Consider the following 24,974-nt stretch of genomic DNA (forward strand, 5'->3'; position numbering starts at 1 on the left):
TGAAGAAGAAACTGATGAGGATTCCCTTGGGCAAATCTCCTTGGTTCATCTTACAGGAAGAACAGAGTGGCCTGTAAGGTCTCAGGAAGGAGGCGGACCTGGAAAGAAGGGCAGGGGTTGGACAGGGGGAAGGAAAGGAGACACACGTAACATTCCGGGAGTGAACGGCATTTAAAAGGTCAAGACGATATACTAAGTAGGAGCACGTGGGTGGCTCAGTCGGTTGAGCATCTGACTCTTGATTTTCGCTCAGGGCATGATCTCAGGGTTCATGGGTTCACTGGGGCTCTGTGCTGATAGCTAGGAGCCTGCTTGAGATTCTCTCTCTCTCCCACTCTCTCTCTCTGCCCTTCCCCCGCTCATGCATGCTTTCTCTCTCTCAAAATAAGTAAATAAACATTAAAAAAAAAAGAAAAGATGATACACTGAGTAGAACTCGGGAAAGGAAGGGACCCAAGACGTTCTGCAGAATGGCACCGGACGGAGACGCCCTGAAACCTCCAGGGCCAGCTGGACGTGGTCCCACAGTCCCCGATGGATAGAACTGGCAGGACCCCAGAGACACAGACCAGGAGTGCTTCCCATCTTACAGATGGAAGAGACCAAAGCTTGCAGCGGGAAAAAGACTTGTCTGAGTTTACAGGATGTCAGTGGCAGAACTGTACTTGAATCCAAGCCTTCTGTCAGCTCAGCACCCAGCTACCTGCTGCTTCCCACAAAGGAAGACTGCAGGGCGAGGGGGACCTGGATACATTTGGGCCACAATTCCAGGAAAGCGTCCCATGGTATATATCATTATGATGACAGGAAGAAGCTATAGTTGATTGAATGCTCACTCTGTGCCTGGCACAATGCTAAGTTCGTTATACGCATTTACCCCTCACAACGACCCTAAGAATTCAGAACGGTTTATATTATCTCTTTTTCACAGGTGACAACATTGTGGCTCAGAGAGGGTAAGCAACTTGCCTAAGACCACATGGCTAGGAAGTGACAAAGCCAGGACTCGAACCCAGCCCTGTCCTATCAAACTCCCCAGCCCTGTCCCTACACTTGTCCCTCTGAACGGTACAGCTCCCACTTGCCCCTTCTACCCTCCAGTAAACACTCACCCCTACTCCCTCACCCAAAGCCAGTCTATCCCAACTACAGAAGAGTGTTCAGAGCTAGCCTGTTTCATCATAACGATCAAACCCCGTCCAAAAGAGAAAAGTGACAGCTCGTCTTCTAAAGTTTTCAGCTGAGAAACATTTAACAGCCTTTTCCTTCCCGGCCCCTTTCCACCGGGTGAGAAAACAGGCTCCCTTCTCTCTGGGATGATGTCAGGCTGGTGGATTCCAGCATCCAGGAGTACATGACAGAAGCTGCTAGGCAGCAGAAGCTCCTGGGAGTTAGTGACAGCTGAAGGGACCCGCTCTGCAATCTGCCCAGACAGAACAGAGGCAAGAGATCGATTTCCAAGTCCCTTCTTGGAGCACGCCCTCCCCCCAAATTATCTCACGTAATTCCCATAAGTTGTCCGAAGCCACCCAGCCAAGATGTATTAGAGTCAGAATCCGACCCAGGTCTCGCCTACTTCCAGAGTCCCTATGCTGGCAAACTCTCTAAGCAGAAGGGTGGGGTTAGCTTAGCTGGGGAGAGTTCTGGAGGCTGGGAGTAGTAAGGACAAAGAACCCCTGATTGCTCTGGGCCAGAAGTACTTATTTTATAATTAAGAAGGCAACAGAGAATGCTGGTCACCTGCCTGGCTTCAAAGCCTGGTGCTTAGCTGTAGAACTCTGGGCAGGTTACTTTACGGGATATGAGGATTAAATTAGTAAATACGTGGAAAAGGGCTTACAAGAGCACCCAACATCCTAGTAAATGCTCCCCAAAGCTAACCGCTGTCGGCAGCAGCAGAGAACAAGCACGGGGCAGACTAACAACAGTGCCTACCTTTGGGGTGTGGGACAGGCATGGAGGCAAATGTACGTTTAAGTTCTGCCGTTTGACTACGGACGGGTTCATTTTTACAATATGTATGTAACTTTTTTTAAGCATGAAAAAAGTCCTAGTTTAAAAATTAAAAATTAACACACAGGAAAAAAAAAAAAAACAAACCTCCGAAAAGTTTCATCACTCCTTGGCATTTTATATTCCTCCAAGTAGATAAAGAAGGGTGTTTCTACTGTGAGCCAGGCGTTGCCAGATACCTGATTCATTAATTTATTTTACAAATATTAATGGAGTGCCAGGCACGGTTCCAGCTGCTGGGGATTTAGTAGGGAACAAAACAGATAATCTCTGCCCTTCTGGAGTTTCCACTCTACCTGATTTTAATTAATTCCCCCCCCCACCCCGCCCCCCGCAACCCTCAAGGATGGGCAATTTCCAGACAGGCGGACCAAAGCAGCCTGGCGAAGGGAAGTCGCTTGCCCTGCATCCCACAGCTGGGAGCAGGGCTACTACCCTCAGGGCCTGGCTGTTTCTACCACTGCCCAAGAGAGCAAGTCTGTGGCTGGCAAGTTTGGGGCTGGCGTCCCCAAGAGGAGAGAAGCAAGATGAATGAGGAGGTCTGCACGTCCAGACTCAACGCGTCCCTCGGAGCTATTGTGTGCACCTGTGCTGGAGGAGGCGCGGTGGGCGCAGGCAACCGTGGAGACGAGGCTGTGGAGTTAGGCACCAGTGAGGCTCAGGTTCCCCCACCTCACACCCAGCCCGGACTCCTGCCCGTGGAGGTCCCCACGCACCTCTGCCTAGAAGCTCAGCACAGCTTCAAACCCCCCCCCCCCCCCCCCCCCCCCCCCCCCCCCCGGTCGCCAGGCCTGAGCTCTAGGGTTAGGCGGGAGACCCTGACCTCTCTTTAACCCGCTTCCCAACTTCACCTGCCAGAGCCTGAAGGGAAGAGCAGACCTGGTCCTCGTGAGCCCCCAAATTCACTCCACTGGCCTCCCTCAGAGGAGAAGCAGAGTTGCCTAAGCCGGGGTTGGGCATGGTTTCCCCAGATGCTCCCCTCCCCACCCAGGGCACCCATCCCTCACTGGTGCCGGTCAAGGGCTTGTCTGCGGGTCCCCACCCATGACACTCAGGTACGACTGATGGAGAGCTCCCCCACCCCCCACCCCCCAGCCGCAGTGGCCACAGCCAAAGCAAGGAGGGCAGCCAGCACCCAGTTTGTCAGACTGGCCCAGGACCCGGCAGCTCCTGGTGACTCTCTCCAGAGAGGCGGGTCTCCATTCCCACCCAGGCTTGCTCAGTCAGGAGGGGGGAGGCAGGCAGCTACAGCACAAAGGAGGAGTGAACGGTTCTTGGAGTCTAAGATCCCAATACACACAGATGAACGTGGACCAGGAAAGGGTTAGAGATCTAGAGACACAGCAAGGAGAAAGCCGGAGACAAACACACACACAAACACACACGGAGGAGCAGAGACTTTGTGAGCAACACTCGCGCGGGCACAGACCCGGAGGACAGGAGAGCCGCGCACTCGAATAATCTAGAGGAAAACACCCAGCAGGGACCTCAAGGGATCCAGCTCAGCAGCCCGGGACACACCCCCGGCCCCAGCGAGCCACAGTCCCACAGCAGGCCACTCGCACGGTGCCGGGCGGGCGGGGGACCGGCGCACAGGACGCACTCGGGGACCGGGGAGAGCCGGGCGAGAAGCGCACACAAAGAGCCAGCCGGGCCAGCAGGAGCAGGCTCCGCCCGTCCGCCCCGTGACTCCAGCCCACCCCCCACCCGGGACTCGCGGCAGACACACACGGAGACACACACGGGCTGTGTAGCCCACCCGCACGCCCGGGACCCGCCCCGCCGCGCCCCACCCGGCCCCGGCCGCCCGGCGCTCACCAGCTGCAGGCAGCAGAAGGCGACGAGCGTGCAGCGCCCGCTGCACTTGCCCATGGCTCCGGGGGCCGCGCGGGCCGTCCGCCGCGGCGCCCCTCTAGCTCGGCGGCCGCCGCCTCCTCCTCCGCGCCGCACGGGCTCCGCGTCCTCCCCGCTGCGCGCCCCGGGCGGCGGAGCCGGGCGCCTAGGGCCGGGCCCGGGGGCGCCGGGTCCTCAGGGCTGGGGCCGGCCGCTCGCGCCCCGAGTCCATGGTCCGCTGGCCCGCGCCGGCTCCGCCGCGCCGCGCCTCCTTTGTCTGGCCGGCCGGCCGCCAGGCGCGCCTCCTGCCCCGGGGCGGCTGGCGGGGAGCGCGGAGCGGGGAGCGCGGGCACCGAGCGCGGCGCACAGCAGCACTGCCCAGCTGGGGCAGCCGCCCGGGCGCTCGGCGGCCGCGGCTTCCCGGCCCCACCACGTGGCTCCGCCGCCGCCACCGGGAGGGAGTAAGGGAGGGGCGGGGCGGGGCGGCCTCGGGAGCAGAGGGGAGGGGAGAAGGGGTAGGGAAGTGGAGGGTGGAGGGAGAGACGGGGAGGGAGTGGAAGAGTGCAGGCTTGGGGGTGGACAGCCCTGGGTCAAAGCCGGACTTCACGGGCTGTGTGACCTTGGGCGAGTCACGTCGCCCCTCTGGGCCTCAGGTTTCTTAGCAAAGTGGGAATAACGTGTGCTTCGGAGTTGCCAAGGTGAAAAGCTGTTGTGTGAATAAAGCACTTAGCCCTGTGCCTGGCCCGCTGAGGGTGCTGGAGCACTCCTCTCTCCGCCCTGTCTGTAGGACTCCCCCACCCCGGGGTTCCAGCCTTGGACCTCTCCTGCCACTCTGGTTCCCAGGTCTGCTCCTCACCCCCGCCTCCCTCCTGAGTGGTCACATTTTCGTTCTTCCCTCTTTCCTTCTACTGGCATTTACTGAGCCGGGACTGCATACACACCCCTGGGGGCGCCTGGGATCCAGAGATGAGCACTGCGGCGCTGTTCCAGAACCCACTGAGCTTCCCAGGGAACAGACAAGCTCCCAGAGGCATGTGGGTGAGCTGCCTGATGGCAGAGACAGAGGTTGGCGCAGGGGGGCTGTGGCCTGCCCCTAACCCCTAACCGAGGCTGCAGTGAGGAGGGAGTCAGCAGAAGACTGCCTTCTTCAAGATACTCTGAAAAGCACTCCAACTTCCAAACACATGCCAAATCTATGTAACCCCCCCCCCCCCCCCCCCCCCCCCGCCTCACTCCTAACTTCTGAGTCATCTTGGTGGTTAGGATCACTCAGGTGGAACTCCCTGAGGCATCCTCTGGGCTCCTCTATATCCCATCTGACCATTCTGTGAACCGTACCTTCCAGCTAAGGTCTATGAAATACCTACTATGGGCCAGGATCTCCGCTGGGGAGAAGGGGATGCACCAGTCTCTGTGCTCAGTGAGAAAACAGTCCAATGAGGGGTTGTCATTACAAGAAACATACAAATAAATACATAATGATGGATTCTGATGAGTGCTTTAAAGGACAATAAAGAGGAAAAGAGAAGAAGGGGGCACAATCCAGGTGTGGAGACCAGGAAGGGCCTCCTTGGGGAAATGACGTTAATATTGAGAAGACAATAGGAGGGAAGGAGAGGCAGAGGAGTGGTGAACAGTGTTCTGACAGAAGGAACAGAAGGTTGCCAATTCTTCCCATAGTCTCCATTCTGGCCAGCCCTCCTGACCCGGGGGCGGGGGTGGGGGGCAGCGTGATACGGATTCAGACCCATGGTTCTGGACCCGAATAGCCAGAGGCCAGCCCCCTCTCCTCCCTGGACTACTAAAATGGGCTCTTCTCATGGGGTGCCTGGGTGGCTTGGTCGGTTAGGCGTCTGACTTCGGCTCAGGTCATGATCTCACGGTCCGTGAGTTCGAGCCCCGCATCGGGCTCTGTGCTGACAGCTCAGAGCCTGGAGCCTGTTTCAGATTCTGTGTCTCCCTCTCTGTCTGCTCCTCCCCTGTTCATGCTCTGTCTCTCTCTGTCTCAAAAATAAATAAACGTTAAAAAAAATTTTTTTTAAATAAAAATAAAAATAAAATGGGCTCTTCTCTGGTCCCCCTCCCCCAGCAATTCCTCAGCATGCTGCTTGGTATTTTAAAACACACAGGCTACAGGCGGGCCCCTGGGTGGCTCAGTCCGTTCAGAGTTAAGCATCCGACTTTGGCTCAGGTCATGATCTCACGGTTTGTGAGTTCAAGCCCTGCATTGGGCTCTGTGCTGATGTCTCAGAGCCTGGAGCCTGCTTCAGATTCTGTGTCTCCCTCTCTCTCTTGCCTCGCCCCCACTTGTGCACACGCTCTCTCTCAAAAATAAATAAACAGAACACACACACACACAGGATATTCATAGGGTTGAAAGTACATGTGCTGAGGTTTTCACGTGGAAGAATAAAATAAGGTAACAGTGGGAACTTTTTTTCAGTCATGCTTGGCGAGTAACAGCTGTGTCCAACCAGGTTCTATGACTAGACAGGCTTCCAGGAGTCTGTGAAGTCCCTGAAATAATATGCAAAGCTTCGTGCGAGCAGATGTGCCTTTTTCTGGGGAGAGGCCCCGACAGCTTTCATCAGATTCTTCAAAGAGTCTGTTTCCCACAAAAGAATAAGAACGAGCCCCACGAAGCCTCGGCCCAGATGTAATGGTTCTCTAGCAGACCCTCTCTGGGGCCTCTTCCAGATAGAGCCTCTGTCAGTTCCCTCCGAGACTCTAACAATGCAAATCGGTAATAATAACAATAATAGCGATAGCTTATTGAGCGCTTCCTCTGAGCCAGGCACTTGGCATATATCATCCCATTCAGTCCTTCTGCTGGGGCTGTGACCAGCCCTTGCCAGGCTCTCGGCTGTATCGCATCATGTTCCCGGGCCTGGCTGACTCGCTTTCAAGTCTGACCCACGGGCCAAGAGATGGCTTGTCTGACCTCAGAATTAGCCTCTGGCCCCCGGTCGTTCCATTTAGCCCAAGTCCTGCCCTGATGAATCCACGCACACACAGGCTTCGCCCATTTTGTGCTGTCTGGAGTACATCTCCCATCCAAATTCCCAGCCCGGAGAACTTCCCATTTCGAATCTTAGCTCCACAGTCACTTCCCCTCAGAGGCCTTCCTTAACTCTCTGTCACCTGGCGCAGTGCCTCACCTTTGGGCTGGCAGTGGTCTGTGCGATACCTCCGTTAGCACTTTTACTGGGATATGCTGTACTTTTCTGATGTCGCTGGTCTCCCCCAATAGACTGTGCGCTCTATGGGGAGCCAGCAACAGTGTCATAAATTACCTTTGCATCTCACGGGGCTGGGATCACGTCGGGAGTCAGCAAACACGTGGTAAATGAATGATCTTCCTGGCCTCAGGCTTCAGCATACTTTGTGCCCTCTTTACCACCTGGAAGTCCAGGGTTCTAAGGGGGAAGGCAATCCAATTGTAGGAACAGCCAGAAACAGCTTTGAAAGACATGGGGGGGGGGGTTGGTTAGGAGCTGGGGATGACGTCCGGAGGGGCTCGTCATAGCTGGCAGCGTGAAGGATGACTAACCCTTCAAGTAGGGAAAGACTGTGGAGCAAACAAAGCAGGATTTAGAAATAAAGGGCAGAGATGATTCAGAGCATACCCACGCTTCCTGAGTGAGGAGGCAGAGTCATGGTCAGCCCCGGAGAGAGGCACAGGGGGAGCTGTGGAAGGCCTGGGATTTATGAGGTCCTAAGGAGTTCCTCCTTGGCCCTAAACCAAGTGGTCACAGGGTCTGAATCTTCCACCGTGGCCCCTGTGAGGGTCGACACGGAAAGCTTCTGAGAAAGTTCGCTCCTAAGATGGCCGAAATGTGAAGCCAATTAATCTCTCCTTCTTCCACGTTAGAGGCCGGGACGTGCTCACCAACGATAGTTTCTGGGGTATTTTCTGACACCAACCAATTCTCCAACACCAGCCGATCGTTCAACAGTTCACTTCGGGTCTGACACTAACTACCCAGAATGAGCGCAGACCCGCAGCTGAATTCAGGGTCAGTCCCCACGTGACCGCCTGCGTGTCGGATGCCTGCGGCAAGTCTGTGGTCACCCCTACTTCTGCCTGACCAGCTCTAAGTCGGGGGTGCCCGTGATCTCCTCCTTAGGTTCGATAATGTGCTTGTGAACGGCTCAGAGAACGCAGGAAGGTGCTTCACTTACCTTTACTGGTTTCTTAGAAAGGATACATAGTGAACAGCCGCTCTATGCCAAAAATGGGGACAAAGACCAGATGTATTTTATATCATATCACAACAGCTAACATCTCTTAAGCATTTCTATACCAGGCACTGTTCTGGGCAATTTCTATGCAATGACTCATTAAACCTCCCAGCGAACCTTTAAGGTAGGTGCTATGATCATCATCCCCTTCTTTTTCCAGATGGGGAAACTGAGGCTCAGAGAGGTTAGATCACTTGCCCAGGATCATGTAACATAGAAATGGCAGAATCAAGATTTGAACCCAGGCAGAACCACTTTACCAACAAATTCCTATTCCATTCCTTACATTTTCCAAACTTTTCTTTCTCTTTTAAAAAAGCTTATTTATTTTGAGAGAGAGAGAGAGAGAGAGAGCACGAGTGGGGGAAGGGAGGGACAGAGAGAGGGAGAGAGAGAGAATCTTAAGCAGGCTTCACGCTCAGCACAGAGCCCAACAGGAATCTATCTCACAACCTCAAGATCACCACCCGAGTCGGACACTCAACCGACTGAGCCACCCAGACGCCCCCAAACTTGCCTTTTTTAACAGCAGAATCTTTTGCTGTTACGAAACAAATTATACACTTCGTCAACAAAAAAAGTGGAACTGCCCTGGTTTGTTTGGGGAAAGGAGACCGGCAACTTGCTCTCTGTCTGCCTTCACCTCCCGGGACCATTATCGTGCCGGGCACTGAGCTAGGAGCTCTGGAATCAAAGATGAATAGGATAGGGGGCGCCTGGGCGGCTCAGTTGGTTGTGTCCGACTTCAGCTCAGGTCATGATCTCACGGCTCGTGAGTTCGCGCCCCGCATCGGGCTCTGTGCTGCCGCTCGGAGCCTGGATCCCGCTTCGGATTCTGGGTCTCTCTCTCTCTCTGCCCCTCCCCCGCTCGTGCTCTCTCTGCCTCTCAAAAATAAACGTTAAATTTTTTTTTTTTTTTAAATGAATAGGCTATCCCGAGAATCCTTGGGATAATGGCTTGGGGGTTAGCACACTGTTGGCCAGTCGTCTGGCATCGAATGGCATCTTTCTTTCTTCTCCCTTCCTTCCTTTCTTCTAAGTAATCTCTATATACAAAGTGAGGCTCGTACTTACAACCCCAAGATCAAGAGTTGCATGCTCTACCCACTGAGCCAGTCAGGAGCCCCCATTGCTTATTTTCTTGAACCTGGCTGCTTCACCCATTGCCTTCCCTCTCTGGCCCCTGATGGCACCTGAGTTTGGGACTCGTGGGCCTGTGGCCGAGGCAGAACATATAAACATTCAGTTACTACAATGAATAGAGAGGCCTAGCACCTACAAGAATGGTGGAAAGAATGGTTAACTCTGCTTGGGATTAGGTAGTGATGGAAAACTTCAGAGAAAAGGAGATGCTGACTGAAATATAGGTTGCCAGGTCAAAAAGAAATGCAGACACAGAAGCGTCTAACAGCCAGGGGTGTTTCAGGAACTGTGAGCCCCTCCTTTCTTTAACTTCTGCACAAACTTCTTCCTATTGCCTCCTTACTGCCACCTCGCCTCTCCAACCACCTTCCTTTAAAATCCCAGTTTTAGAGCAAATCTTATTTTTTTTTTTTGCTTTTATTCATTTTTGAGAGACAGAGAGAGAGAGCACAAGCAGGGGATGGGCAGAAAGAGGAGACACAGAATCCGAAGCAGGCTCCAGGCTCCGAGCTGTCAGCACAGAGCCCGACACGGGGCTCGAACTCACAAACCGTGAGATCATGACGCGAGCCGAAGTCTGACGCTCCACCGACTGACCCACCCAGGTGCTCCTAGAGCAAATCTTAAAAGGAAAAAAAAAAAAAAAAAAAAAAAGCTCTGATAAGAAGGAATGGTTGAGAGAAAAAGAATAGGATGGAACAGGGCAGGGTTTAGGGTCTAGGTCAGGAAAACCCTAAACAGCTCAGAGAACGTTTCGTCTCCTTGTCTGGGGCTCTGGGGTCCAGAATCCCTAGCACAGCATCTGCTGACAGCCGAGACAAATCTCCCTTTCCACTAGCCCTTGGTGGCCACATGGGCTTCCCGTTAGTTTGCCCTCAGGCCAGCTGAGCTGGAGACATTGTGAGATGGCCCCTCCAATCAGCCCCACACTTCGCTGGGCCTTCATTATACACGGGGTTTTTCTAGGGGCCACCTGGGGATAGGAAGACAGGCAGGGTTAGCTCGGGCCTCAAGCCCCCAGGCCCTGACAGGATTCCCAGTCCCCTGCTGGCTCCCCACCCCTTATCATTTTCCATAAGCCATCACCCAGGTGGCCTTTCACAGAAAACAATTCACTGAATCCTAAAATTACCATCTTAGAGTCTGAGGCAAATGGCATCTATAATCATGGGACAGCGGAGCTGGGAAAGGGGTCCTCTAATCGCATGGCTCCTGATGCTAGTGTGCAGACCATCTGTGTCCGGATCGGGGCCCCCACACCGGCCCAGCCCAAACAGCATCTCTGGAGGCAGGATCTGCTTACCGGGATTTTGAAATATACTCCCCGGGGATTCTATGAACAGCCTGCGCCCTCTGAATCAATACAACACAGACACTTCTGTCAAATGGTCACCCAGCTTCCGCTTGCACACCTCCAGAGGGGAGGAACTCTCTATCCTTCCACCCGTGGGCAGCTCTGATTCAGCTGCTTTCTCTGTTGAGTGCAAATCTGCCTCTTAAATTCCACTTTGCCTTGGCTCTGCACTTTGAAGCTTCCCAGAATGAGTGTTTTCTCTTGTCCAGCGTAGCCATTTGCCTTACGAAGACAGTGATCTGTCTCCCCTAGTTCCCACAACCATTCCTCGCGATGATCTTCTGAGAGGGTACCCAGAACCGAAAGCATCCTCAGGCGTGGTCGTCCTCCTGTGCGGAGTCGCGACCTCCGCTGGCTCCCTTTCCACAGAAAGAGCCCCAAATCTGCCACCCTAGCTTTCGAAACCCTTTGCGATCCTGCTCCAGTGCTTCCCGAGGTTCCTCCTCATCTGCCTGCAACTCCCCCAGCATGCTGTTACCACTACCTCGTGCGGTGTGTCGTTTTTGAACACACCCGATTTGGTGATCTGTGCTGCTGTCCCTGTTTTTTTTTTTTTTTTCCCCATCACCTCAACTATACTTCCCAGCTCCCAGCTCCCGCGCGCTTCTCCCCGGGTTCCAAGGCTCCTTTAAGATTCTTGGGGCGCCTGGGTGGCTCGGTCGGTGAAGCGTCCGACTTCGGCTCAGGTCATGATCTCGCGGTCCATGAGTTCGAGCCCCCTGTCGGGCTCTGTGCTGACAGCTCGGAGCCTGGAGCCTGTTTCAGATTCTGTGTCTCCCTCTCTCTCTGCCCCTCCCCTGTTCATGCTCTCTCTCTGTCTCAAAAATAAATAAACGTTAAAAAAAAAAAACTGAAGATTCTTTAAGACTCATTTCCTCGGTAAAACTTGCTCTAACTCCAGAGCCCTTTGGTACTGCCTCTGACAGTATGGATTAGATTATACTCGAATTGCTCATTTGTTATCTGTTTCTAGAACAAGTACAGGAGAGGACACAAAGCCCAGATAAATGTGGTACATTGTCCTGGAGTGTCAATTTTACTTGGTGCTCAGTCATTGAAAACACTTATTAATGTAAAACAAACAGAGCTATATCGTGAAGCAGCACACAAAACCACATACATTTAAATAGTCAATTTCACCAGGAAAAAGGTAGGGGGACTGTTCCGAGGTAAGAGACACTAGAGACACAAAATAGCCAGATACATGAAACCTGATCGATTCCAGATTGGAAAAAATAGCTATAAAAGACATTTTTGATACTGAAGACATTTTAATATGATCATTAGATAGTACTATGGAATTGCTGTTAATTTTCTTAGGTGGGGTAATGGTACTGTGATTATGAAGGAGAATATTCTTGGCAGATGCTTGTCGAAGTATTTAGGAATATTTGGGAGTGAAGAATTATGAGGTCTGTATCTTACTCTCAGTAGTCATTCAAAGTCATATATATGTGTGTGTGACAGACAGATTATTGAATCTAGGTGGAGCATGAAGAGATATTCATTATATTCATCTTTCAATTTTTGTTTGCAATTTTTCAAAATAAAAAGTTAGCGGGGAGGGTCTTATATTTTACAGATATGAAGTAAAATTTCAAGGTTATTAACTTCAATAGTCTCTTTGCCCCAGTTCATTCTCCTCTGCGATTTTTTTTAAATTAAAAAAAAAAATGTTTTTTTAATGTTTATTTATTTTTGAAACAGAGAGAGACAGAACATGAACGGTGGAGGGTCAGAGAGAGAGGGAGACACTGAAGCAGGCTCCAGGTTCCAAGCTGTCAGCACAGAGCTCGATGCGGGGCTCGAACTCACGAGCTGTGAGATTATGACCTGAGCCAAAGTTAAATGCTTAACCGACTGAGCCACCCAGGCGCCCCCATTCTCCTGCGCCATTAAGGACACTTGCCAATTTTTTTTTTTAATGTTTATTTTTGAGAGAGAGAGAGAGAGAGAGAGAGAGAGAGACAGCACAAGTAAGGGAGGGGCAGAGACAGAGGGAGACACAGAATCTGAAGCAGGCTCCAGGCTCTGAGCTAACAGCTGCCGGGCTTGAACCCACAAACCATGAGATCATGCCCTAAGCTGAAGTTGGACACTTACCGGATGCCATGTATCACGTATCAGGCGCCCCATGCCATTAAGGACACTTAAGGGGAAAAGTTTGAGAGGCCCTGATTTTTGTTTTTGTCCTCACCCTCTGCCCTGGGAACTCCCAAAGAATACATGACTCAGTCATTTCTGTATTCTCAGAGGCCAGCACAGGGCTCGTCACAGAGGGATGTTAAATAAATGCTTCCCGAGTGAGCAGAACCCCTAACTTAATAATAGGCACGTAAGCTGTATCTCCCCTGTTTCCCCTTCTGTAAAATGAGGTTGGACTAGATGACTGACCTGAGTAGCTGGGAGGCTCTTTCTAGCTCTAGCACCTTCCGAAGCTATACCTGGAGTTCCAAAGGAAAGCCACAGGTCTTTTTTTCAAAATAAAGCCCCAGAGTCATCAGGCAGAGATGATCACAGTAGATCAATCTCTACTCTCTGGCCAAGGTCCAAAGTTTTAGCTCAACCATAGGCTTGGGAGAAGTGGGCGTAAGCTCACGCAGACCATGAGCCAGAGCAGTTTCCTGGAGAGCCAAGGGGTGGCAGGGGAAGTCAATTTGGCTTTGTGCTGCCCTCCTGGCTATAGCTGCAGCCATGTCCTTAACCTTGATTTCATATTGCAATCACCGAACGAAGCTTTAAAAGAATACTCCTGTTCACCCCGGAGATTCTGATTTAACTGGCCTGGGGTAGTGTGATCTAAGCCTCTGGATTTTTAAAGGCTCCCCAGCTGATTCTAATGTGCATTCAAGGTTAAAAGCCACTAAGGCTACATTGTGGTGATGGGGTTAAGAGCTCCAGCTAGGTTTACATCCCGGCTTTGCCACTTACTGGTTAAGCTTGCGTGTTACTTCTCTATGAACCTGTTGCTTAGTACGTGACAATCAAGTGAGATAATGCATGTACGAAACTGAGCCAGAAAGAACAGCTACGTAGTTGGGGTAACTATGAATGAGTGAACAGAAGGCTCTGTGGCTCTCCTAGGAAAGATTAGAACTCTCTGAGCCTGTGGAGCAGTGGCTCTCCAAGCTTGCATCAGAATCACTTGCAGGGCTTGTGAAAACAGATTGCTGAAGACTTCCTTCTCCCTAGGTTTCCGATTCAGTAGGTCTCAGGTGGGTCTCTAGCATGTTTTCAGGTGATGCTTCTGCTGCTGTCCCCGAGAGCACACTTGGAACATCACTGCTCTAGAGTAGGGTTTCTCAAGAGCATCACTGATATTTTGGAGCAACTAATTCTTTGAACGTTTCTGGCCTCTACCCACTGGATGTGCACGGCATCCCTCCAGTTGCGACAATCAAAAGTCTCCAGACAGGAGCGCCTGGATGGCTCAGTGGGTTGAGCCTGTCTCTTGACTTTGGCTCAGGTCATGATCTCAGGGTCATGGGATCGAGCCCTGTGTTGGGACCTGGGCTGAGCATGAAACCTGTCTCTCTCACTCTCCCTATGCCCCTTTCCCCAGCTAGCTCTATCTAAAATTAAAAAACAAAAACAGACACACACACACGTCTCCAGACATTGCCAAATGTCCCTTGGGAGGCAAAATTGCTGAGTTGAGAACTACTGATTTGGAGGATGTAAGTTAAAGAACAATCTAAGGGTCTTAGGTGGGTATCAGAACCAAGTGATGAAAAGTTGAAGCCTAAAAGAAAGAAGAGTTGGGGATGGCTCAGGGCTTGATGCAGAGGGGGTGGGTGCCTATCAGGGCTTTTTTGAAGGATCATTATGGGTCTAGAGTACAGAGACAATTGACCAGAGGGCAGAGGGCAGGCTCAGAGCTGTCTTGGCTTTATTTGATCCCACAGGAATAGGGGCTTTAAGTCTGGCCCCTCCTTTTGTTCTGAGACACAGTTATCCAGCCCTGAAGTCTCCTAGAAGGGGCAATTCCGTCTTAACTCAAATGGCTTGATGGCCTTTCCCTAAGGCTCAAGTGCCTGCAGCCCCAAATTGTTCAGATGTCTCTCTCACCTCAGTTTCCCATTCATGCACTTTTCAGATATTAACAAGCAGCAGACTCTAGGTCTACCCATGAGAAACCGGTAACTCCGTAGTTTTGCTGTGAAGAAGCAACTCTGGTAAGATTCCTGACCTGTCCAAATCCACCTCTCTCAGAACTCAGCCCACAAAACTCAACAACCCAGCAAAAAAAGACTTGGCTCTTTAAGTGCCAATGGTACTAAGCGCTAGAGACTGTGGAAGTCATAAAGGGAAATTAACTGAAAACCAGAGATGCCATTACTCATTCGGGAGCAATCTATCTCTCCCAAAGTGAGAATACAATTTGCACCCTCTGGGGATGTTTTATACTCAAATCTTTATTCCCCAGGCAAGGGCCTCTATTCCCTTCAAATTCTAAGTGGTGCTGCTATTTCCTGCTAATGGCTTCTAGCCAGCCTTTGAAGAAGGCACTTGGGAGGAGTGAAGAGGCTGAGGTTGGAGGAAAGCCCTTGTGGTCTCCAGGGCCTTGGTTCCTCCCAATCACAGCCAACTTCTCAAGGGATCGGTAGGCTTTGAAAGTGGTGTTAAGGTTCAAGCCCTGTTCTACCCCAAGCCAAGGGAGATGAGGATGGGTGGAGGGGCCTGGGCGAATGATGGGGTAGGTGGGCCTGGTGTTTAAGAGGGATCAGAGAGTAAACTGTGGCAGTGCTAGAGGTGTGAAGAAGAGCCTGCAAACCATTCTTGGCTAAATCTCTCCTGGGTAAAGGCATAATCTTCGATATAATAAATTGCTCAGGCCTGAAATCTGAGTCATCATTCCCTTTGAAGATCCAACTAGGTTTTGTGTATTAAAGGCTCTGAGCAGTCCTACAGTAAAGAAACTGTTTTTTTATTGAGCCCAGTTTCCTCCAAACTTATCTGAGCATGGGATCTTCATGCCCCAATGGACCTCACATATCAGGGAAACTGCTCTGTGGAATACACTTTAGGAAACCTCAACCTATAGGATCTAGCACATGAAGGACAAACTCTCCGAGATTTGGCTCCTACTGAATTCTACCACTTTCCTGTCCCTACCACCTCTGACCAAGCTGAAGTTCTTTTGGTTCAGGAAATGTGCTAGGCTTTCAAGCTCATGCCTGCAGTTTCTTGGAATGGATACATTCTTTGTCCACCTGGCAAAGCCCTTGTAAGTCTCAAACTAAGCATAGTTGCACCATTGGTGAGACTTCCTTAATTCTTATAGGCACGATAAATTTAAAAAAAAAATTTTTTTTTTACGTTTATTTATTTTTTAGAGAGAGGGAGACAGAGCACTAACAGGGGAGAGGGGGAAAGAAAGAGAGAGAGAGAGAGAGAGAGTCTCGGAGACACAGAATCTAAAGCAGACTCTAGGCTCCGAGCTGTCAGCACAGAGCCTGATGCGGGGCTTGAACCCGTGAACCACGAGATCATGACCCGAGCCAAAGTCTGACGCTTAACTGACTGAGCCACCCAGGCTCCCCACAATAAATTTGTTTCCAGTGCACTTTATTGAAATTCCATTGACTGTATTAAAAGTACTTGCTTTGTGGGGCGCCTGGGTGGCTCAGTCTGTTAAGCATCAGACTCTTGATCTCAGCTCAGGTCTTGATCTCAGGGTTGTGAGTTCACGCCCTGCATTGAGGGCATGAACTTTTTAAAAATAAATTAATTAAAATAATAAAAGTAATTGGTTTGACAACTTTACTAATTGGCTCCTTCCTTAATGACTTAACTAAATCTTGGACATGTGCTCACTTAAAACTACCCTCTCTCTTACAAAAGAGAAATCTATTTCTTGAGAGAAATAGATGACTGAGGTTTGGGTGCTAAACATATAAAACCAAATTATGTTCCAAACAGGCTGGAGATGTGAAGCCCTCTGTGTTCTGACAGGAGATGCAGAAAAGACACATGAGGACGTCTGTGTGGCTCAGTCAGTTCAGTGTCCAACTCTTGATGTTGGTTCAGGTCATGATCCCAGGGTCATGGGATACAGCCCTGTGTCAGGCTCCCTGCTGAGTGTGGAGTCTGCTTAACATTCTCTCTCTCTCGAGATCACAACCAACACAGCAGGAATAAAAACAATAATAAGAGAATATTATGAGCAATTATATGCCAATAAAATGGGCAATCCGGAAGAAATGGACAAATTCCTACAAACACATACACTACCAAAACTGAAACAGGAACAAATAGAAAATTTGAACAGACCCATAACCAGTAAAGAAATCGAATTAGCAATCAAAACTCTCCCAAAAAACAAGAGTCCAGGGCCAGATGGCTTTCCAGGGAAATTCTACCAAAGATTTAAGGAAAAGTTAACACCTATTCTCTTGAAACTGTTCCAAAAAATAGAAATGGAAGGAAACCTTCCAAACTCTTTCTGTGAAGCTAGCATTACCTTGATTCCAAAACCAGACAGAGACCCTACTAAAAGGAGAATTTCCCAGACCAATTTCCCTGATGAACATGGATGCAAAAATCCTCAATAAGACATTAGCCAACCGGATCTAACAATACATTAAAAAAATTATTCACCACGACCAAGTGGGATTTATACCTGGGATGCAGGGCTGGTTCAATATTCACAAAACAATTAAGGTGATTCATCACATCAGTAAAAGAAAGGACAAGAACCGTATGATCCTCTCAATAGATGCAGAGAAAACATTTGACAAAATACAGCATCCTTTCTTGATAAAAACCTTCAAGAAAGTAGGGATAGAAGGATCATAAAAAGCCATATATGAAAGATCATAAAAAGCCATATATGAATGACCCACCGCTAATATCATCCTCAATGGGGAAAAACTGAGAGCTTTCCCCCTAAGGTCAGGAACAAGACAAGGATGTCCACTCTCGCCACTGTTATTCAACACAGTATTGGAAGTCTTAGCCTCTGCAATCAGACAACACAAAGAAATAAAAGGCATCCAAATCGGCCGGGAGGAGGTCAATCTTTCACTCTTCGCAGATGACATGATACTCTATAGGGAAAACCCAAAAGATTCCACCAAAAAAACTGCTAGAACTGATTCATGAATTCAGCAAGGTTGCAGGATATAAAATCAATGCACAGTAATCAGTTGCATTCCTATTCACCAACAATGAAGCAACAGAGAAATCAAGGAATCAATTCCATTTACAATTGCACCCAAAACCATAAAATACCTAGCAATAAACCTAACCAAAGAGGTGAAAAATCTATACACTGAAAACTATAGAAAACTTATGAAAGAAATTGAAGAAAACACAAAAAAAAATGTAAAAAGATTCCATGCTCCTGGATAGGAAGAACAAATATTGTTAAAATGTCGCTACTACCCAAAGCAATCTACATATTGAATGCGATCCCTATCAAAATAACACCAGCATTCTTCACAGAGCTAGAACAAATAATCCCAAAATTTGTATGGAACCAGAAAAGACCCTGAATAACCAAAGCAATCTTGAAAAAGAAAACTAAAGCAGGAGGCATCACAATCCCGGACTTCAAGCTATACTACAAAGCTGTAATCATCAAGACAGTATGGTACTGGCACAAGAACAGACACTCAGATCAATGGAACAGAACAGAGAACCCAGAAATGGACCCACAAACGTACAGCCAACTAATCTTTGACAAAACAGGAAAGAATATTCAATGGAATAAAGACAGTCTCTTCAGCAAGTGGGGCTGGGAAAACTGGACAGCGACATGCAGAAGAATGAACCTGGACCACTTTCTTATACTTTACACAAAAATAAACTCAAAATGGATGAAAGACCTAAATGTGAGACAGGAAGCCATCAAAATGCCCGAGGAGAAAGCAGGCAAAAACCTCTTTGATCTTGCCCACAGCAACTTCTTACTCAACACGTCTCCAGAGGCAAGGGAAACAAAAGCAAAAATGAACTACTGGGACCTCATCAAAATAGAAAGCTGCTGCACAGCGAAGCAAACAATCAGCAAAACTAAAAGGCAACCAACGGAATGGCAGAAGATATTTGTAAACGACATATCGGATATAAAGGGTTAGTATCCAAAATCTATAAAGAACTTATCAAACTCAACACTCAAAGAAAAAAATAATCCAGTGAAGAAATGGGCAAAAGACATGAATAGACACTTCTCCAGAGAGGACATCCAGATGGCCAACCGACACATGAAAAAATGCTCAACATCACTCATCATCAGGGAAATACAAATCAAAACCACAATGAGATACCACCTCACACCTGTCAGAATGGCTAACATGAACAACTCAGGCAACAACAGATGTTGGCGAAGATGCAGAGAAAGAGGATGTCTTTTGCATTGTTGGTGAGAATGCAAGCTGGTGCAGCCACTCTGGAAAACAGTATAGAGGTTCCTCAAAAAATTAAAAATAGAACTACCCTATGACCCAGCAATTGCACTACTAGGTATTTGTCCAAGGGATACAGGTATGTTGTTTTGAAGGAGCACATGCACCCCAATGTTTATAGCAGCAGTATCAACAATAGCTAAAGTATGGAAAAAGCCCAAATGTCCATCGATGGATGAATGGATAAAGAAGATGTGATATATATATACAATGGAGTATTACTTGACAATCAAAAAGAATGAAATCTTGCCACTCGCAACTACGTGGATGGAACTGGAGGATATTATGCTAAGCGAAATTAGTCAGAGAAAGACAAATATCATGTGACTTCACTCGTATGAGGACTTTAAGAGACAAAACAGATGAACACAAGGGAAGGGAAGCAAAAATAATATAAAAACAGGGAGGGGGACAAAAACATAAAAGACTCTTAAATATGGAGGACAAACAGAGGGTTATGGGAGGGGTTGTGGGAGAGGGGATGGCTAAATGGGTAAGGGGCATTAAGGAATCTACTCCTGAAATCACTGTTGCACTATATGCTAATTTGGATGTAAATTTAAAAAAATTAAATTAAAATAAATAAATAAAAATGTAAAAGCCAAAAAAAATTTTTTGAATAACAACATTCTCTCTGCCCCTCCCCCTCCCACTGCACGCATGCATCCTCTCTCTCTAAACAAAAATAAAAAAGACACACACTACTCCCCCATGCCAGATGGGACTCATTAGTGTCAATCTGTGTGCTGGGCGCAGTCATCCAAGGATCCGGGGGGACGGTAACCTGTTTTGAGGACAGAAAGCAACTAACAGCATTTCTTACTGTCCCTGTCAGTTTAGGAAAGACAGGCGAGTAAGCAGAACTACAAAAGGTCTCAGGCAACGTCACGGTCCAGTTACGCCAAAACCTTCACATATTCCTTCTGAGTGGAGACCGGTGCAGTGTTCCAGCCCATCACTGCTACTGGCTGAGACTGCCCACATCTGCCTGCCCGCTTCAGGAGCCCTGACTGTAGGGGCTGCTGCTCAGAACTGTGGCAGGAGGCAGAGTCGAAGTAGATCCTGTTCATTAAAGATCATGTAAAAGTATACAAAAACTAGGTTCTTTCAGACCTTATTACCTTTTGACTGCTAGTCTCTAAGTAGGAGAGAAAGCATTCGTTATGGATACTCTCTGGGAATAAATCTTCACGGGAGCAAATCTAGAAACATGAGAAGGGGGGAGAACCTCTAAACATCCCTGTAAACAGCATCCTGTAAGTTCAAATGGATTGTATCCCTTGGCCACATCATGCCCTGCTCAGATTTACAGCCATCAAGCTTCAAAGAAAAGACAGCAATAAATCCAATCCACATGGCTCTTGTAAAAAGGCATCTATTTGGTTTTTAATACAAAACGACTCAGAGAAACACAGAAAGAAAATATCATACAAGCCAGTTATTGAATTAAGAAAAAAAAAAAAACCCAACAAACAAATTTCAGTCACATTTCCTGTTCTCAGCCTGGATTAGAAGACAGGAAACTGCAAACCAACCAATGTCTGTCTCTTTGAGGAAATCTTATTTAAAAAAAAAAAAAAAAAAAAAAAAAAAGGAGGAAAAAACCAAACAGTCCCTGAAATCTGGCAGGTGGTTTTTTAGAGGCCACTGTAAGCTTGCCTTAATCATCCTGGTAAAATGGGACACCAGTGGTGGTTGGGATATGGCCACGTCCTCCTTGCCTTTTGCTATGAATGATCTTCGTCTGAAGGTAGGATGCTGGCCTGGGCACTATTCGATGCCGCTTCTGTAGTCTGAGGTCTCAAGGCCAAGCAGCGGTGGAGTCTTCCATTCTGTGTCTTCACTGAATCTCCCCCATATACAGTCTCTTGTCACTGGACGCTGACAGAACTGAGGTGAGAAGAACAGAGAAGATGACGGGAGCTAATGAAGGCTCAAGGAGACTTGGTGCTCAAGGGCTCTTGTGTCAAGAGCCAATTCTGGTAAAAAGAGCAATTGGATTTAGCTTAAATTCCCCTCCTCTCCAACACCATATTCACAGGTCTGTAGCCTGGTTTTTCAGTTCAAGTCCTCCTTTTTTTTTTTAATGTTTTATTTGCTTTTGAGAGAGAGAGAGAGAGAGAGAGAGAGCGTGAACGGGGGAGGGGCAAAGAGAGAGGGAGACACAGAATCCGAAGCAGGCTCCAGGCTCCGAGCTGTCAGCAGAGCCCCACGTGGGGCTCAAACTCGTGAACCATGAGATCATGACCTGGGCCAAAGTCAGACGCTTAACTGACTGAACCACCCAGGTGCCCCAGTTCAAGTCCTCTTGAAACCAACCACAAGGGTGGACTGTGCTATGGGAAATGCATTTATCAGGGTCTAAACCCCGATGTCCCTCTTCAGCCACACCCTATGAAAAGACCTTCTCAGCTACTCTCCAGAAGAATCAACGTCTGTGCCATTCATTTTGTAAATGTGCTTCTGCTGGTTCTATTTAGCCCTGGAGAAAGTTATACTTTCTCCTTTAATTCAAGGCTCATTGTTTAATTAGCTGGCCAATATAACATAAGCTGCAATTTATATCTGAACATTAAGAAACATTATTCTTTTACCCCAAACGTGTAACTGAAACAGAGACTTGAAGCAAGTAAACTCAAGAGAACTAGAAATAGGTTAACCAGTCTTCTTTTGAGAGTCACTGGAAAACGGAACATTGCTCTTGACTTCATCACTTAAAACACTGGTGAGGCTGTCCATGGACAGCCATAAACACAACAAGGAAATTCACATAAAACAGACATCCACTTCTGCCTTTGTATTTGCAGGGCCCCTTGAGGGAGATCTCCCCCAGTTTCCCTTTCCCCAAAGTCAGGACAGACTTACTGATGGGTTCATCGGGGTGGAAAGCCACTTCATTGATGGAGCCAGCGTGTCCAGGCAGCTTATACAAAATCCTCCTGCTTGTGGTATCCCACACATACACAAACCTGCAAGGTATCATGAAGAGCAGTGTTAAAACTTCCCAGAGCTGAGGGTAGGGTAGAGGCACGGCTTTTTAACAGAGATGGAAGCAACAATTTACTCATTCATCCACCCCATATTTACTGAACTGTGTTCTGGTGTTTACAGACTAGAAATACAGATTCTGAATAACGGATGGACCCTTGAGCAACTGAACAGAGAAACTGGAACAGCTACAACTATAAGCATTCCTTGTATTTCAAACGTAAGCTTTTGAAATAGGAAAGAACATGGAGGAAGACCGTTTTTCCTACGGTCCCCACACAGAAATCCTCAAAGGGAATCTGATAGGCATCTAGGATGTCTTAAAGCTAACCCAATTCTCAGCAGGCTGGGAGCCTAGGGTGCGGGCCCATGTGAGTCTACCAGGACTGTGTTCAAATCACAGAGCTCAGAGAAGGGACAGGAAATTTCTGCAGTATAACACACACCAAATACAGACTTGACCCAATCTTGCCCTGAATTCATGGGAACTCCATGACCAGCTGGTCAAAACTCAGTTTACGGATAAGAAAACTAAGGTATAGTGACTCTTCCAAGGTGACACAGTTCATCAGAGGCAGAACTAAAATTGGAACTTTTTTTTTTTAAAGTAGGCTCCATGCCTAATATGGGGCTTCAACTCACAACCCTGAGATTAAGAGTCACATGCTCCACTGACTGAGTCAGCCAGGTACCCCTACAATCAGAACTCTTAATATATTCTAGTAATCTCCTTTCTCTTACCACCCTCAAACATCTTCTAATTCCTCTCGCCCCTCAGAAGTTCTTTTGACCTTCAACCTTGCTTGGGTTATTTTGGGGCTGAAGGGTAAAATAAAGAGACATTATCTTCACATGCCCATGCAAAAATAATCTGTGGGTAAATTTAAAGGGCTGGTGGTTTTCAAGCAGGTTATAAACATTACTTGCGTATTTGTTTTGTTCAGTCAACATCTAAAAGGGTAGGTACAGTTACCAGTACTTGATATTAAAATGCCGAGTGCTGGGGTGTCTGGGTGGCTCAGTCAGTTGAGTGTTCAACTTCAGCTCAGGTCATGATCTCATGGTCCATGGGTTTGAGCCCCGTGTTGGGCTCTGTGGGACAGCTCAAAGCCTGGAGCCTGCTTCGGATTCTGTCTCTCCCTCTCTCTCCCCTGCTCGTGCTCTGTCTCTTATCTATCTCTCAAAAGTAACCAAACATAGGGGCGCCTGGGTGGCTCAGTCCGTTAAGTGTCTGACTTCAGCTCAGGTCATGATCTCACGGTTTGTGGGTTTGAGCCCCGCATCGGGCTCTGTGCTGACAGCTCGGAGCCTGGAGCCTGCTTCAGATTCTGTGTCTTCCTCTCTCTCTGCCCCTCCCCCACTTGCACTCTGTTTCTCTCTCTCTCTCTCTCAAAAATAAATAAACGTTTAAAAAAAAAGACAAACATAAAAAAATAATAAAATAAAATAAAACAAAATAAAATAAAATGCCTAGTGTTGATGTAACATCACATTTGTGGTCTAAAATACAACTAAACACGAGCTTATTTACACTGTTTAGTTCTCAAGTGCTAGGCTCCATAGGAACTTAATAAAAGTTCCAAGCAAGATGGAAGGGAAGCAGGAAGCCCATCTGTCTCCAGACTTCTTGGCTCCAATGTTCCTGCTCTCCCTACTGTGTTCGTTCTTGCTGTGCACAAATAACGTCCTCATTAACCCAGCCCAGGAAGATATGGCAGAGTAACAAAGTGCATGAGCTCTGGGCTCCAAAAGACCTGGGCTCAAGTCTCATGCAACTGTTTAATCACTAAGTAAGGTTAGACAATATTTAACTTCTCTGAGCTTCTGTTTCTTTAGTTGTGATGATGGATACTATACTGATCTCACAGCTTGGTTGAGAGAAAAGAGGAGCTAATATAAGCACAGTGTTTGGCACACACATGACAGCTGTTGTTATGATGAGGACATTTATTATCAAAACAGAAGAACGTGAAGTCAGGAGGCTGACTAACTCACTCATGGCAGACAGACTGACCAGTCTTCCCACAGTCCTGGATAGGAACTGTTGAAGGGTTTCGAGTTTGAATGTGAGGCGGTAGGTGATTTGTGAGTAGAGAGGGGAAATGTGCCAAATCCAGGCCAAGCTAAAAAGCAAATTTCTGAGAAGGATACATTTCCCAGGCACATAAAAGCCAGCAGAACCCCAGATCTCCAAGGGTTTACTTGAAGGCCTCACTCTCCATGGCTGCCAATTAGGTGCTAAATTTAGAGGGGTTCCTTGTCCTCTCCTTACTTTGGCACGGGAACATTCGGCAGGAACCAGGTTCCTTATATAACAGAGTTGTTTGTTGACTTGGGGCTAATTGGCGAGGTGGCCTGTGAAATCTGGCCAACCCCAGCAGGTAGATACACGGGCTGTGCCCAGACCAGAGCCATACTTCCCGCATGTAAGGTTTAAAGGAACAGTGGGGAGGGAAAGAGGAAGAGAGGACAGTGAAAGTCAGAAAGGGCCGATGTCAGAAACAAACTGCTCAGAAGAAAAGCTTAGGCAAATATCATTTAAAAGCTTAACTACATAAAAAAAGAGATCTCTGCTGAGAATTACGTAGAAACACTTCGAATCATTCTTAATGTTAGAATGCAAGATACCTAAGGCTGTGGACCTGTTTCTTAAGGTCTTCTTTAGTAACATGACTACTGAAAATCCCTTAGATTTCCTCTGCAAGGCAGCTCTCTACACCAACGGGTTACAAACCATCAATGTGGCACTGATGACCTGGACCTTTTACCCCCAGAAAACACAAGTACAGAAAACAGCACTTGTCCTTTTATCTCAGTATGAAACGTGCTAGGGAAAAAAAGTGGACTCTGGAATCTTCAGGTATGTTCAGCACTGTCCACAAGCAACAAGGTGTAGGACAGACCAACAACATGAGGCTTTTCTATGGCTGTGGGAGGGCCCCAAATAGAGAAGAAAACCCTGGAACATGCTGAAGAGTCCAAGCTATGCCACA

At 48.2% G+C, this 24,974-nt stretch overlaps 2 protein-coding genes across 2 annotated transcripts in view; both read right to left on the reverse strand.

Annotated features, from left to right (window-relative positions):
• Positions 1 to 3,936, reverse strand: part of NKAIN1 (sodium/potassium transporting ATPase interacting 1) — a 39,158-nt gene extending 35,222 nt beyond the window's left edge. Inside the window, exon 1 of the mRNA XM_042996165.1 lies at positions 3,832 to 3,936. Coding sequence (XP_042852099.1) covers positions 3,832 to 3,885 — 54 coding nt within the window. The 5' untranslated portion in view covers positions 3,886 to 3,936. The remainder of the gene's footprint in view (positions 1 to 3,831) is intronic.
• Positions 3,937 to 20,352: 16,416 nt separating this feature from the next.
• The window catches only part of SNRNP40 (small nuclear ribonucleoprotein U5 subunit 40), a 33,353-nt gene continuing 28,731 nt past the window's right edge, over positions 20,353 to 24,974 (reverse strand). The window contains exons 9-10 of the mRNA XM_007092507.3: positions 21,859 to 21,962; positions 20,353 to 20,883 (exon numbers count right to left, since the gene is read on the reverse strand). Of these exons, the coding sequence (XP_007092569.3) occupies positions 20,834 to 20,883; positions 21,859 to 21,962 (154 nt within the window). The 3' untranslated portion in view covers positions 20,353 to 20,833. The remainder of the gene's footprint in view (positions 20,884 to 21,858; positions 21,963 to 24,974) is intronic.

This window comes from Panthera tigris, chromosome C1 (assembly GCF_018350195.1).
Source record: "Panthera tigris isolate Pti1 chromosome C1, P.tigris_Pti1_mat1.1, whole genome shotgun sequence".
Taxonomy (NCBI): domain Eukaryota; kingdom Metazoa; phylum Chordata; class Mammalia; order Carnivora; family Felidae; genus Panthera; species Panthera tigris.